Source organism: Gambusia affinis, linkage group LG06 (genome assembly GCF_019740435.1).
Source record: "Gambusia affinis linkage group LG06, SWU_Gaff_1.0, whole genome shotgun sequence".
NCBI classification, from domain to species: Eukaryota; Metazoa; Chordata; class Actinopteri; order Cyprinodontiformes; family Poeciliidae; genus Gambusia; species Gambusia affinis.
Genome location: NC_057873.1, coordinates 13,360,628 through 13,375,782, shown reverse-complemented (window position 1 = coordinate 13,375,782; position 15,155 = coordinate 13,360,628). Strand labels below are relative to the sequence as shown.

The following is a 15,155-nucleotide window of genomic DNA, read 5'->3' as shown; positions in this document are numbered from 1 at the left end:
ACTATTCGGACTATTCAATCAAATTCACTTTAGACGTAACCTTTCACAGTAACACGACTTGCCATTATCAAGTCTTTTATGCATTTTGCTGATTTGATTTGAATGACTATTTTGTAAAATCAAAATTTTGCTTCGCAAAACGTCACATAAGACAACAAACTGATCGATTTGTTGTGTATCTATATTTTATGAGCTACAGCAAAATATTTGTGTCGTACATGAAAACACTGCATGGGATTTAGGAAGATTTGGCTACAATAAAACATGTGGAAGCAGCTTGTGTAAAAGTCTGGCATGGCTTTATTAAACATCTGAAAACGTCTGGCGAAAGCTTTCACAAAAGCCATAAGAAGCTATTACCTGGACTGGAAATTATCATCAGAGTGGTGGACGCTTTATTATTAAGTTGTGTTGTATTGTCAGTGTACATTTGTTTAAAAAATACTCCACTCATCAGTCTTTATAATAATGCAAAGCAATGCAGGTTATGAAATTAAATTTATCAATAGCAAGAACATTAAGCTCTGAATAAATGATGTTAAACTGCTACAACAGGCAATTACAAACAACCCTACTGTGTTAACTGGTTTATATCATTCATACTCATTTTCAGTAACAATAAATAATTCCTCAGTGTGTGTGTACAATGTTTACAGCAGACTGCAAAAGGGAAGTTTGTAGACATCAATAGTTTTTCCATATTCAGGGTTTTCAGAAAACATAATTTTTCCATCAACTTTTTCTTCTTCAAAAATAATGATCTGAAAGAAAGCAGATACATACATATAATTTAACCCCGCTTACACACACAGAAACACACAGAGAAAGGAAGAAAGAAAACTGTTATAGAGAGCAAAAGTCAAATTCCTTTTCTTCTTCTGAAGATAACAATAGATAAATTGAGCAATAGTTTCAAGTTGAACATTGTACCTGGTTGTCTCCACTTCTGAGCCAAGGTCCTGGGAGATAGAGGAAATGCTGGGGACCAATGAACCAGTAACGACCAAGGTTCTGACCATTGACAAACACTACTCCTTTACCCCAGTTCTGTGGATACACATATATCAACACAGGCTCTTTATTCCAAAGAAATTCCAAATGCAAGCAACAAATATGTCTTGGAATCCCAGCTCTTTTGGAACAGAAATTAAAAATTGTTTGATTCTGGCTTGATTTGTTCATTGAACAAAGGTTATCACAAAGAGTACATTTGCTTATTCTTTTAAATGCAATTAGATTTCCACGCAAATTAATAAATTGTCATATTCACAGGAAGCTTGATGAAGGTGTCTTTTGGAGGACCATCCAAAACGAGCTTGGCCTGTAAAAATCCTGGGACTGGCACTGACTTGAAGTCGGTTTTCCACTGATCTGAACTTGACAACCTAAAAAGAAACACAAGAGGGATGCAATGCATTTGGATTGTGAATAAAAGTCAATTAATTCCGATTGATGCAGATGCTTAATCCAGCACACAAACTATTAGCATAACAGACTGATATAATCAAGGTCAAATATTTTATACAAACATGATGTCATGAACAGATTCAAATAAATTTGAAAATCCACAAAAGCCATACCTTTTTATAAAGCTTGGCTTTAGATCAAAACAGAAGGTGGTGAATCCTCTTAGTGGAGTATGATTAAGCACAATGTCTCCCACAATACCTGTAACCATGTTTACAAGACAAACCCATGTCATTCAGAGTAGGGTGAACACTAAAACAATACACAGATAAAGTGTGTGAACTAGAAAAATGTTCTTGTGCTATGTTTTATGTAGAATACCAGAAAAACAACTCTTAATTTGTAAAACTGGAAACCTAGCTGTGAAAATGATTCCAAAATGGCTAAAACATGGTTTTGAGTATATAATAATAGAAAGGTAATAAGCAGTAAATGAAAGTGATCCATAAATACCTTTGCGCTGGTTATCAAGAGCTTTGCCATAATTCACTCTTCCACAGTTTTCAACAAGTACAGCCAAGGTCCTCTCTCTCTGTGACGCACACACAAATCAGTATAATTTCTGGTAAGGATTATTAATGAATAATACAGTTAAGAAAGTTATTTGACAGTGAAGTGAACTGTATGAGAAACCAGAAAGTTTAAAAGTTTTGTTCGAAAAAATACACAATTTAACAAAAAAAACAACTAAATTTTATGTTGTTTGATGAAGCTTAGAATAGAATCACCACAATGTTCAGAACTTCTACTTATAAAGTTTTTGTTCAACCAGTCTATAACAAGTAATTCCATGTTCACATAAAACGTAATAAATAATACCTTGGCATCAGGCAAGATGACTTCATGAGTCTTGTAGTCCAAACATCCTACATATTCTCGATCCAAGAACACCTGGAGAACATCATCCAGGATATGACTCATACAAAATCAATTTGCAGTACGTCAAAACATTATGTTGGTCTTTTGGTCACTGTTCTCACCAGTGCTCTGTCTCTGATGTTGTTCCCAGAGTTTAATGCTCCTCCATTGCTGATGGTGGTTTCATACAGTGTATAACCATATGACTGACCATTGTTGTTGTTGACTGGGAGATTCTCCATGTTAATTGGCCTCTCTGACCGGTATGGCTAGATGGGTAAATAGTCAAACATAATAGATTTGGGAATTTAAAAGACATTGTGTGTTACTATTGGTACAAGACATAGTGTCTTTTAAAACTCTTACACCTTCACAAATTTGATTCTGCTACATTCACAGGGGGGAATTTATTGTGATTCTATGTGATAGAGCAATACAAAGAAGTGTGTGAACTGAAAGGAATATCGTTTTGAAAATGTCTTACAATTATGAAATGAAAACTATTGGATGATACTTTTTATCGCCTTCTGCCACAATTACAGCTGGAAATCTTTTAGGGTATGTCTGCCTACTTTGAACACGTAGAGACTAAGTTCTCTTCCTGTTCATCTTTGCAGCTTAAGATTGGTTCAACAGCATTTATGAAGAGCAATTGTCAAGTTTTATCAAAAACAGAAAATCTGTTGGATATATTCTGAGGCTCGACTGGGCCATTCTAACACATAAATTGGATTTGATTCAAACCACTGTATTTTTAGTTACTGTGACTTTCTCTGAACAGACAATTTCTTCATGCAGTTATTAGAGGCCAGATTCAGCTCCCTACAGTCACAATTGCTGTCTTGTCTGCTTCTAATACAAATGCTCTCCTTGCCTGACTTTTGGTTCAGATGGATACAATGGTTGGTACAATTGCAGTTGTTCAGTACCTGTATTCTCTTTGGATGATCTTCAGTAAATTTTCAAGGATGTAATATATTGTTTTATAATCTAACCTTACTTTTAACTTTTCCAGACCTTTACCCTGTTTCTCACTGTTTGTTCACAAATATTCCATAATTAATAGTTAGCTATAGGATTAGCTGCCTTAATAAATGAAGTATTTGAATCAGATAATTGGGCATTTTTTGTTTATTTTTCTAGCTGTCACACCAGACAGGTGCTTACCTTATCTATGAACTGTACGGCATCCCACAGAGAAAGGTACAACTGGGTATATACTGGCTCATAAGCTTTCCTCTCCTGAGGAGAAGGCACTTCAGGAAGAGGCTTCACTAGAAGACAAGCAGGCAAAATATTTAGTGGAAGCTAATCATGCCTAACGAGTACAAGAAATCGATTGCAATTTGTTTATTTCATATGATATTTGGTGGTTGTTTAAATGAGATGTTGAAGAGCTTACAGTTATACCGGCTGAATAAATCCCTCAGAATTTCATATTTAGTAGTGCAATCTCCAGCTTCAGATAGCGGAGCATCGTAATCTGCCAAGAAACAGATTACAAACCCAGTATGAAATGTTGTGAAATGTATTTGATTTTGGCACTCTAATGTCACCTGCCTACCATAACTTGTGACCTGGGGTTTGTAGGTGCCAAAGTCCATTGCTCCATTCATGAAGCCAAAGTTGGTCCCACCGTGAAACATGTAAAGGTTAATGGAAACGCCTCTCTCCAGAATTTCTGACACCACGCCGAGCATGTCTGTTAGGGCAGCACATGCAGTATTCATTGTATTCTTGACAAGTTTAGATAAAAAAAATTTAATCATGCAAAAAGCAAGAATAATTGTTAGGTGAAGTATACACTCTGAGCATGCTCAAAAAACATGAGTGGAAACAAGAACAGCTCAGAAAAACAAGGGCAATACCTTCTGCATGGAACACATGATGATGTTCTCCCCAGACATCAAACCACCCAGACCAATATTCCATCACCATTAAAGGTTTCTGGGGCTAGAAGGAATACATGTGTGTAAACATAATGTTAGTAATCCCATCAAACGTTGACTAACCTGTACAACGGAAATGTTTGTTGATTCACAACATACACACACAAATGTTGGGAACGATGTTTAAAAATACCCTGATGTAGGCTAAATACATATTGAATTCCTAGAAGCTTAGATCAACTTTTAAAAGTATACAGTTAAAATAGAAGCATTGTACTAATTTAGAATATATCAACAATTGTGCCACCAGTGATAATATGAAAAATATGTTTCTTAACTTTTAATTTTTTCCAACAAATGGCTAAATATTCTTAAAGTTTTTTTTCAGTCTTCTTTTTTTTCTTTTCTTTTTTTACATTTTTCATTTTCCATGTGAGATTGTACTAATGGAATAACAGAGAAACGTAATAAAAGGCTGCAAGCAAATTTGTCCAAGATGGTGTGATGTATGCAAGAACAATATTAAATCATCCATCATCACTACTTACCTGCATGCATGCTAAGTGCTGAATGGCTCCAAATGACAATCTCTGAAGATTTATTGTTTTTAGAACTGAAACAATCAAATTCACAAACTTTTTAGATGACATTAAGACACAAACGTAGAACCAAAAAGATTCCTGAGATACACTTTAGGTTTCGTCATAAGTCATATAGTTACCTCCCTCCATACTTCTGTATCTCAAACCTTCCCAGTTGTCAGATGTTAGCAGGAGCTCATTGACCCCTCTGGACTGGAGACACTATATGAAAGAAGGTAGAGAATGCGCATTTAACAAATGGAATAAAAGAAGAGTGCTAACAAAAAAGCCTGTAATTAACTCACATTCTTTATAAAAGGCATATACTCATCGTCCTTAGCATATGATCCATATTCGTTCTCTAATTGGAGAGCAATGATTGGTCCTCCATTCTCAAACTAAGACACATATTATAAATTAGTAAAAAATTTGGCTATTCTTTACCATAAAACTTATTAAAAAGTGCACTTACCATCAGAGGTTGGACAACTGAGACAAGTTTGTCAAAGTACAAGTTGACAGCATTTACAAATCCGGGGTAAGTTGTTCTCAACTGAATGTCTTTATCTTGTAGCAACCAGCTGGGATTCCCCCACCCCCCAACAATAACAACAGCAACAAAAAGAAAAAACAATGTTAATTAGACATTGATATAGCAAACAAAATAGAAATGTGACATCACCTTGGCAAGCCACCCAAGTCCCATTCAGCACAGATGTAAGGTCCTGGCCGTAGAATCACCCAGAAACCTGTCTCTGCTGCCAAGCTGATATAGGCCCTGAAAGAGACACAGAAATGTTCTGTTATGTTCAAAACTAATAACTCAGAAAGCCTTTTGCTGTATTCCAGAAAAAAAATAAAAATAAAAATAAACAACATGAATATGCAGAGCCTTTCCTGAGATCTAGCTGATCTTGAAAGTTAAATGTCCCTCTTTCAGGCTCATGCAGGTTCCATGGCACATATCTGAAAAATAGATAAAAGGAAATGGCTTCACTGATGTTAAATGACAACACAATCCAGCCAGTTAAACAAATTCTAATATATCCAACATTGCTGATCAAAAGTTGAAATACCATTCTTTTATTTCAGGGTCAAATGGCTATACCAAATACAATGACATCTGAAAACCAGAGCTGGCCCACAAGTTGTGGAAATATTTACACCCCATTTTGCTCTGTCTAGCTCTAAAGTGTTTTTTCCACTGGCTTAGGCTTTTCCATGTGGGCATCTGCAAATTTCAGTAATCTCTAAAGATGTTGATTAGAAGCAGGTGCCACATACTCATTTTATTTTGATGACTGTTCATATTCAAATTCAATAAATTAGGATATGTGTTGTAATGAGGCTCCTTTGCCAGATTAAAAGTACCTTTTAAAAATATCAACCTTTAAGCAGTTGTCAAACATTTTCATTTAGCCTACATTTCTGGATTTATAATGTTTGTATTTTTTTTTTGCTCTGATGTAATATTCCAATCTTATATACGATATCCTGTTTTCATTAGCTGAAAGCTGAAAATCACTATAATTAACAATAGCTTGTGTGTAATTATATACAAGCAGTAAATGTATTTTCAGTTATATCCTAATTTATTGAATATGTCTGTATACAAACAACTAATTAGCACTACATAGTTTCAGTGTATGACGAAAAAAGAGCAGTTAGACATTTCATCCATTTGCATCTGTTTTTACAGATATACACACGTTGTAAGAGTATTGAGACCACAGGCCTTCATCTTCAGCAGTCTATCCTTCCAGTACGGTCTGGGCACACGGAAGTAATGAATGGAGCCTCCCAGGATGCGGAAGGGCTCCCCCCTCAGAGTGAACTGAGAGGAGTCGGCCCTCAGCCCCTCCAAAGTGTTCATTGTCCTCACTTAAATATGAGATCTTATGGAACAAAATCAGAAATAGCAGGTCTCATAAGCTAAGACCAAACTTAGCACAGCACACAAGCATTTCAGAATGTTTAACATAAAGTCACTGAAATAATCTGACTTTTGAAGAGAAATATTGGTGTTTGGATAGCCTTACCAAGCCTTAGTTTTAGTATCCAAAATGTTGAAATGTTAGAGGAAATCCAGATTGCATCCAAACCACTGTGAGCCTGATCAGGGAGCATCTGAGGGTCAAATGGTGCTAGGAGGCCTCGAACACAACACTGTGGATAAGGCTAACTATTGTTGTTGGATAACAACAGTGTCATAATGCTCTCCCTCTTTTTCTCCTCTCCCTCTCTCTTTTTTCTCTTTCTCTGTCAGAAGCGTAAAGCATTGTTCAAGTGCCATATATATATATATATATATATATATATATATATATATATATATATATATATATATATATATATATATATATATATATATATATATATATATATATATATATATATATATATATATATATATATATATATATATATATATATATATATATATATATATATATATATACATTGTTTAGTTTAACTTTGTATTTTGTTGTCTTGCCAGTGCTATATGACAGTCCACTTTTGGCATGATTTATTTGGGGTGATGTATACTGAACCTCAAAACATTGAAGAAAGCAATGTTTTGAGGTTATAGTGAGTGGGGCTACAATAATCTAACAGAATTGTTATAAATTTAGGTACTTAAACTTTTTTTTTTTGTTTGTTTTTTTGTTTTACCACCGAACACTTTATTATGAAAGCTTCCATATCTCATTCGTTTTATCAACATCAGTTTAATTTTGTGACAGTCCCTAAACACAGCTACGCTTGAGGAACCGTATGTGTTACGCTGGTTATTTCTGACCAAGCGGAACCAAAACTTCTCTTTCTTAACCTCCTTTCATTGTTGGTAAAAAATAAAAAAAATAGAATTATAATAGAGCAACAATGTCGCATTTTGTAACAACTCGGTATAATTAGACCTAGCGTTGAGTGTTAGCTCAAATTTATGTCTACAGCTCTTTTAAAGAGTGTTATGACGTTGTGTAAAGCGTGTCCAGTTTTGTGAAGAGGACTGGAGCGCTCAGATACGCGCTCTGACACTCTGCAAGCACTCAGGAAACAGTTGTCCTACTTTTTTAGTCCATGGAAATCTCGTCGATCCTAGGTTTTCGTCTGTCCTTAAAGCAACGATATTTTCTCCTGCTTTGCATAGGTGCTTTGGCAATAGTTGCTTATCAAATTACAAGGTAAGGAAGCTTCTCTAAAGTTCACATTTGAAGGTATGTTTTGTTGCAGAACCCCGCCCACTTCATGGAGTCAGTCCATGTGCGCTGGGTCATTTTTTTCTACAATCTACAGATTACAAAATGTAACCTACTATGTCCACATTGAAATTGAAAAAAATAATAATAATAATCAAGTTGTCCAAAATGTCAACACAGTCTGATTCTGCACATTCTAACGAACATCTGTGACACCTTTTGATTTTTGTTTTTTTCGTATGTTTGTTTTCCCTCAGAGATAAAGTGTGGCTGAACACCATTCAGTTCTGCCCTGGTAACTTGTTTTAAATTAATTACCATAACATAATGAAATTATCTGAAAATTCCAATACTGTTTTGATAGCAGAACCGTTGTGACTCAAACAGGAAAATATTCCATAAATATATCTAGTAGCCAACAGCAAAACCACTTGGAAAATGTTGCATAACAAGTTGCTGAACAAGACTGCAGTTGTTACAAATTGTGATTTGTAAACTTCAACACTGTCTTGTTATTCCAGACAGTATCTGTGACTGTTTACTGCTGTACATATTTTGCTATTAAATCTGACTGAAAGACTGGCTACTAACTAAAATGTCATAAAATAATGAAATAAAATTTTTGTCAAAAAAAAAAATCTGAAATTACAGTTCTTGGGGTCAGTCTGGTTGTAATAGGTCATCTTGACCCTGTATCATCTCATACTTCTACAACGTTGCTAATTTTGCTGCAGATATATTGGGGTTTGAGTCAGGGGGCACTCTGCACCTACTTAGACAGCCATCATTTAAATAATAATTTTCTTTATGTTTCTCTTAGTGTATTGCAAGGAAAAGCAGATAACTGCTGTTTATTAGTTATTACTAACTAATAAACAGCAGTAAGTCACTAAGATACTTTGGTTTTAATAAAAGTTCACAATATTTTATGACAGTCTACAGATAAAAGAAAAAATGTCAATTCTTAGATACAAAATGGGGGTATGGATTGGCAAAGAGGCGACTTGACCCTGAGATATATGCAGTTTATCTAATTTAAAAAAAATTAAATACTTGAACTGCCCCCCACCCCAAAACCTCAAATGAGTTGAAACGGAGACACCGTGGATTCAGAAGAGAAGCAAACAGGAGAAAAAGAAGAAGGAATTTCAAACTATCTGATTATTTTCAAGACTGATTACGGTAGTGTTGTATTTTGGTTTAAGTCAATAATAAAATATGACTAAAACTTCATTTAACATTTGATCACATTTACAGATGCAACCTGTTGCAAATTGTCACAGACATGTTAGAACATGTACATTAGGATTACTTTGAAGTTTTTGATAACAATTTGAATTTATTATTTTCTATCATTCTGAACAGTAGAACTGATAAAAGTTTAATGAGATTTTGGTATTATTAAAAATCAAAATAAACCAGTGAAATTGTTTAAAGCTTGCTCCTACCAACGTGATTTGACTATGTCAGCGCATGTTAAGTGGTTTACAAAGTGCAGGTAAATGCACCTTGACGTTTTGGCAATTTTGACTTCACTCAGCCAGAAAACAGTGGGTAATAGCATAGTCAAATTTTTAAATAAGCCGAAGCGTTGATGACCTGAGAGCTGACCACATTGTGTTGGGATTGTAGGATTTTTTTCACTCATTTCCCCTGAATTACTGTCCCTTTTCATGAAGGTCCTGCTTTAGTCTCAAAGAGATCAGCTTTGTCGTCTGTGAACTTTATTATGTTTCAGTTCCTTATCTGTTAGTGTTAAATTTCAAAGGTGAGTTTTATTTCACCATGTTACACCTGATCTCCCACTTTAACAGAAAGAGATCTAGTTAGCTTATTTGCATTTGGCACAAGGTGCATCCAAAAGACTTAACAAATCTTTTTGTTATACAGTAATTCAGTGATACCGTGTTTTTTGTGTGTGTGTGTGTTTGTTTTAGCAAGGTTTATCACATTGAGGGAATCATTATGTTATGTACTTATGGGTTTATTTAATGTTTTTTTTATTATTATTTTTTTTTTACTGAATTCAATTAAACTTTATCATCCACTAAGTACAGTGGATTTTTGTGCTAGTCTTTTCTGGAAGTAGGGATCTGAAGAAAATACCTTTGCAGGGCTCTGTAAAATCTTGGACCACCATTGATTGCATGTGATCTCATGTAATCTCATGCAAAAAACCCCCCAAAAACAAAAAGTGTGTTACAAGAATATGTCAAAATTGTCTGAATATTTTATTGATACTGATTCCCTAGGTACTGTTCACTTGAAGACCTTTTATCACCACATGGTAGTGGCCTTCCCTTAATGATTTATAGATAAAACCTATAATAAACCCCAAGATAATGCACAAGCACACACAAACATTTGAACTTAGTGATACGGTGGAGGAGAGATTGCAGCAGGTGAACCTAAATTATCAGAATAGCAAGAAAAATAACCTAATGTTTAATTTTTTTTTTTTGTAGTTCTAAATCTTTTTGTCTTATGTCATGTTATTTCTCTCCTCAGAGACCATTCACAAAGAGCAAGAATGAAGCGTGTAGAAGGACTGAGGACCAACTCTTCACAGTTCAGCTTGGAGAAACAACCCTTCCGCATCCTGGGAGGCTCTGTCCATTACTTCCGTGTCCCCAGGACCTACTGGGAGGACCGACTGCTGAAGATGAAAGCCTGCGGCATCAACACTCTTACAACGTGAGTGCCTTGTGCAACTCAGTCATGACTGAGTACTTGTCGGAGCACAAAGGTCAAGAGAGCAGGAGGGCAGATAAAATACAACACTGTTTTAATCTGAACATAAAAGCTAACCGATCAAGCTCAGGAGTCACACTCATGTAAACAGCTGTAATACAAAGTGCAATGCAACATTGTAATTGACTATAAACAAAAATGCTTAAAACACAAAAAAATAACTATTTTTTGTGTCTTCTCAGCTATGTACCATGGAACCTGCATGAACCAGAGCGAGGGGTGTTTGACTTTCAGGATGATCTGGATTTAGAGTAAGGACTGCTGAAGTAAAATGCTCAGCTAGGTTTGACGCAAGTATAGCTAATGTCCAGCAGGGGGCACCATTGTATTGAAAAAAAAGTTTGCCTGTCTATTGCATTGATACTCCTAAGAAAACATTTACCCTAATAAGCACTTTGCATTTGAGTCAGTGATTGTGTTTTTCCTGATTGTGAGGTCATTGATCAATGAAATGTGTTGATTGTTGCTGAGGTATTAATAGAAACAAATGTCTCAGAGCTTTATTTCATTGGAAAATAAGGGGGAAATATTTTAGAAATGATCTGCTGTTGGAGATGAGCTTCTTCTTAATTTGACAACAATTATTCTTTTCCACATTTTATTGACTGTTGACAGCATTGTGAATATGAAGATGTATAGTCCCTCCCGACAAAAATATTTTTCTAATTTTTGCATCTTTTCTCAGAGCCTACCTTCGCATTGCAGCCAGCTTGGGCCTCTGGGTGATTTTGCGCCCTGGGCCATACATCTGTGCTGAATGGGATTTTGGTGGACTGCCTAGGTAAAAACACAAAAACTACAATAAATTTGTTTATACGTCCTGTGACCGATTAATCTAAAGTTGCTTCTGAACGTCTAAAATTTGACAGGAAAGGTATTTTTCATTCAGGTGATCAGATTCTCAGATGTGTCTTCACTGCAGGGTAAAAAAGGCAAAAGAATTGCAAGTGTGCATTTTAACTGTTGTGTTTCTATTTGAGAATATTTTTCTCAGTGACCCACTTTACAGGGAATCTCATACCCACATTTGAATATATGGGGTACAGAAGACAGTAAAATGAACACTGTTTCAGTGAAGCACTTCTATTGCTCTGCTGAAAGCCACTGATGACTTTTAGTGTGATACCGGATCAGGCAATAATTAAATCTGGCAGGTCTTATCCCTTAACGGATGAATTAATTTATTTCTGTAATCAAAATGCGCTCAGACCAATAATTGGGTAATTTTTGACTGAACAAGACTGAAGGAATGTATTTTGGACTGCTCTTGCCTGTGGGAATGTTAGTTTGAGAGTCTGCTTAGCTGATGAGCATTATTATGAGGTGTTTAAAAGCACAAGCAGCAGAGCATGACCTCGTATCAAGGTTACTACATTTTTATTTTCAGTTTGAAATCCAAAGAAAGTCCATGTATGTCAAGAACTTATTTGACGTGGATTGTTTTTTGCAGTTGGTTGCTAAGAGATCAAAATATGAAAGTGAGAACGACCTACTCAGGATTCACAGACGCAGTCAACTCCTTTTTTGATGAACTCATAAAGAAAGTTACTCTATATCAGGTACTTTTTATTTAATTTATTCAAGTATTTTTCAACACTTGCTTAACGACTGTGGGAATGCTGGAAGTCCACCAGAGACTATATGTTTGTTAGATAACAATTAAAAAAACATATTCAACTGTCAACCAATGCGTTTCTCATCCCTTCAAATATGTATTATCATGTAGTTCAACTGTTGCTGCTCCACTTCAACCCTGCAAGGTCAAGTAGACAGTGGATGGATAAATGGGATGATTTATGAAACAATGTTCAGATTTCTCAAAATGACAGATGACTTTCACATTTAGATATATCTTGTAGTGTCTTTCAGATATACAGCATAAAGATGCATGTCAGAAAAAAAAAAAGTTTTGTTAATAAGCAGGAAGTGGAGTGTGTAAATAACCCGAAGCAAAGATTATAAACCAAAGCTGGAAGCTGAAACTGAACGTCCACTTGTTCTTTTATGTGTACAGGCTAGTCTGAGCTTTGCAGGACATCTAGTGGCTTCACGAAGTTAAAAAAGTACGGTAACAATTTTATGACAATTGCTTCTGATATACTGGGATTTGTAGTCATAGTAACTCTGATTCTCATAGCATCACAAGGTGGTAACTATTAAAAGAAAAACAACCTAAGAAAGTTGTTTTCTGTCTAACTGATACTATTGCTCGTGTAAGATCGCCTTTCACACTAACTGGCAGCCCTGAAATCATGTGTAAAAAGCTTTAAAATAATTTTATTGATTTAAGTAATTTTGAAAAGCCTACTTTTAGTTTATTCTGTGAGCAAAAACATACTAAGTTAAGAAATAATGGATTTCTTTTTTTGACTAAACCCAGAGTCATGGATTGAGGCAGATTATGTATGATGTACTCCTTCTGTGCTGATTGGCTGTTGAAAGACCCAATGTTGAACTGTTCTCAGTTTTCTTACAAAAGCAGCTGGTATTATTCAAAATGTCTTGACCACGACACCAGGCACTTTAACAAAGGCTTTTTATCTTTGAAATTATTCCAAGCCTTCTTCAATTCCTACTGCAGCCTCAATAGCCTCATTTTAACTGTATATTGCCTCAAGATTTGATCTAAAAACTACATGAAGTATATATTTTTGTTTACTGCTATGCCACCTTTAGGGAACTTGGCCATTTAAAGAACTGACATATAAGCAAGAATATACAAAATATTCTCACCAATATGCCTGAGCTCTTCAGTTGGAAATACTCAGACGGTTCACAAGGTCCTTTTAGTGGATAAAATATGCACTTTTACTTTGCGCAGATCACTTCCCCTTTCTTGGGATCATGATTTATTTGTTTATTTCCTGCTGCGATATCTTAACAGGAACTATTTTTTTTAGAATTCTGTCAGTTTTCAGTTCCCATTTCCTGTTCTCCTCACCGACATTAATAAAATGCCTTTTTTTCTGTCTTAAGAGGAGAACGTCTTCAAACTCATACTGAGGCTTTCCCCCTGAGTTGCTATTTCAAATATGCCCTTTATGTTTTCCTGCAATTGGAAAGTAGAATGTCGACTTTGCAGAATGCACAGACGGCAGGTCAGGAAAGTATGCAGAGGAAATTACAGTGTTTTGTTTGCTTCATCTGAGAATGGCCAACGGGGCTCTGTGCCCATCCATCAACATCTAAATGAAAAACAAGATAAGAATAGAAAGTAAAGCATTCTATTTCTGCTTTTTCAATGAGTACTGTGGAGGTGGGAAGGTAAATATATGTAGTACTGACATTTGTTTCTTGTTTGAACCTCTGAAGAATAAGTGTAAACACATATCTGGGCCATATGTCCATGTGTGAACATGGCTTAAACAAACTCTTTCGGTGGCTAATTAGGTTGTTTCTTCTTTTCCTTTGTTTGGTGTTACTTGAAAAAAATAAAATAAAATAAAAAAATATGTATCAGGGGTAAGATTGGTCCAAGAGCAGGCATCAAATCCTCTAATGTGTTTCGTTTATATTTGGCAAATTCATATGCAGTACTCCCAGGGTGGCCCAATCATAGCAGTTCAAGTTGAGAACGAATATGGCTCCTACGCTAAAGATGACAAGTACATGCCTTTCATAAAGGAGGTGAGAAACACTGTTAAAATAAATCAGATTTGTTTTAATTGTTCAAACTTTGTTGAGGAAATGAATCCATTGTTTTGTTTGGCTGTCTCTTTAATCCTTCCTCTATTTAGGCATTATTGTCCAGAGGCATCACAGAGCTGCTGCTGACCTCTGACAACAAGGACGGTCTGAAGCTCGGAGGAGTGAAAGGAGGTATTGTCAGATGGGCTAACAGATCAACGGTCTCTCTCTCAGTCTTACACACATAGACGTACACGATGTTGGTGTGTGGGTTGTTTTCTTGCACAGTGGCAAGAGGTTTGATCCAAGGGCAGCACAGTGTCATGCAGCAGCAGCTCAGAACCAATTTGTCGACAAAGGCTTCTGGGTTGCACCAGAAAGTTGCTCTTTTTGCATCCCACTGTCAGGAAAGCTCAGTTAAAAGAAACACAAGCTTTAAATGCAGTTGTTTTTCTTTCACACACTTATTCATATCCATGCATTAATGACTGTTATAAAGGTTTTCTTTGTAGTTCTCCATGTGTCTTTACACATTGTCATCATTCTAGACGTTTTTGTGAAAAGGGACTGGATCAGTTCATTCCCCTTGTCAGTTGATGCCACCAATACACACTATTATCATTTCAACGCAAACCTGCTTCCATTTTAAACATCTAAACAAACAAACAAAGCATTTATTGTTACTTATGTGCTTACCTCTTGTTTTCTTTTTGTAAATTAGCGTTTTGGTGACTCATAGAGTTAAGTAATCATAAGCAATATATCTATTGACTGTAGTTCTG

General features: G+C 35.6%; 2 protein-coding genes across 5 annotated transcripts in view; one reads left to right on the top strand and one right to left on the bottom strand.

Annotated features, from left to right (window-relative positions):
- Positions 1-160: 160 nt before the first annotated feature.
- On the bottom strand, positions 161-7,970 carry LOC122832336 (beta-galactosidase-1-like protein 2). Of its 2 annotated transcripts, XM_044118973.1 has the most exons (19): positions 7,866-7,970; positions 6,505-6,690; positions 5,697-5,761; positions 5,478-5,577; positions 5,268-5,376; positions 5,101-5,193; positions 4,936-5,017; positions 4,763-4,827; positions 4,194-4,278; positions 3,890-4,027; positions 3,728-3,808; positions 3,493-3,599; positions 2,448-2,594; positions 2,287-2,358; positions 1,921-1,999; positions 1,581-1,668; positions 1,271-1,385; positions 931-1,047; positions 161-761 (listed from the first exon to the last, which is right to left on the bottom strand). In XM_044118973.1, the coding sequence occupies exons 2-19, from the start codon at positions 6,666-6,668 to the stop codon at positions 651-653; spliced, it is 1,818 nt and encodes a 605-aa protein (XP_043974908.1). In that variant the 5' UTR covers positions 6,669-6,690; positions 7,866-7,970; the 3' UTR covers positions 161-650. The 2 variants fall into 2 exon arrangements, with proteins under 2 accessions (XP_043974908.1, XP_043974907.1); XM_044118972.1 differs by lacking the exon at positions 7,866-7,970 and adding an exon at positions 6,835-6,947 and having other exon boundaries at positions 165-761; positions 5,478-5,761.
- LOC122832335 (beta-galactosidase-1-like protein 2) overlaps positions 7,478-15,155 on the top strand; it is a 29,215-nt gene continuing 21,537 nt past the window's right edge. The window contains exons 1-7 of one of the 3 annotated variants that reach the window (XR_006370834.1): positions 7,478-7,980; positions 10,504-10,689; positions 10,929-10,997; positions 11,432-11,527; positions 12,197-12,305; positions 14,281-14,373; positions 14,484-14,565. Coding sequence is in view for 2 of the 3 variants with exons in the window: in XM_044118971.1 (XP_043974906.1) it covers positions 7,877-7,980; positions 10,504-10,689; positions 10,929-10,997; positions 11,432-11,527; positions 12,197-12,305; positions 14,281-14,373; positions 14,484-14,565 (739 nt within the window). In the remaining variant the exon portion in view is untranslated. The remainder of the gene's footprint in view (positions 7,981-10,503; positions 10,690-10,928; positions 10,998-11,431; positions 11,528-12,196; positions 12,306-14,280; positions 14,374-14,483; positions 14,566-15,155) is intronic. The other 2 variants (XM_044118971.1, XM_044118970.1) reach the window with 2 other exon arrangements.

Excerpts from the sequence above, each read along its gene's own strand:
- LOC122832336 (XM_044118973.1), bottom strand. The coding sequence starts at position 6,668 with ATGAACACTTTGGAGGGGCTGAGGGCCGACTCCTCTCAGTTCACTCTG. Across the intron at positions 3,600-3,727 it reads TTTATTCAGCCGGTATAACT|TGAAGCCTCTTCCTGAAGTG; the intron begins GTAAGCTCTTCA and ends CTTGTCTTCTAG. Across the intron at positions 2,359-2,447 it reads ACATCAGAGACAGAGCACTG|GTGTTCTTGGATCGAGAATA; the intron begins GTGAGAACAGTG and ends GATGTTCTCCAG.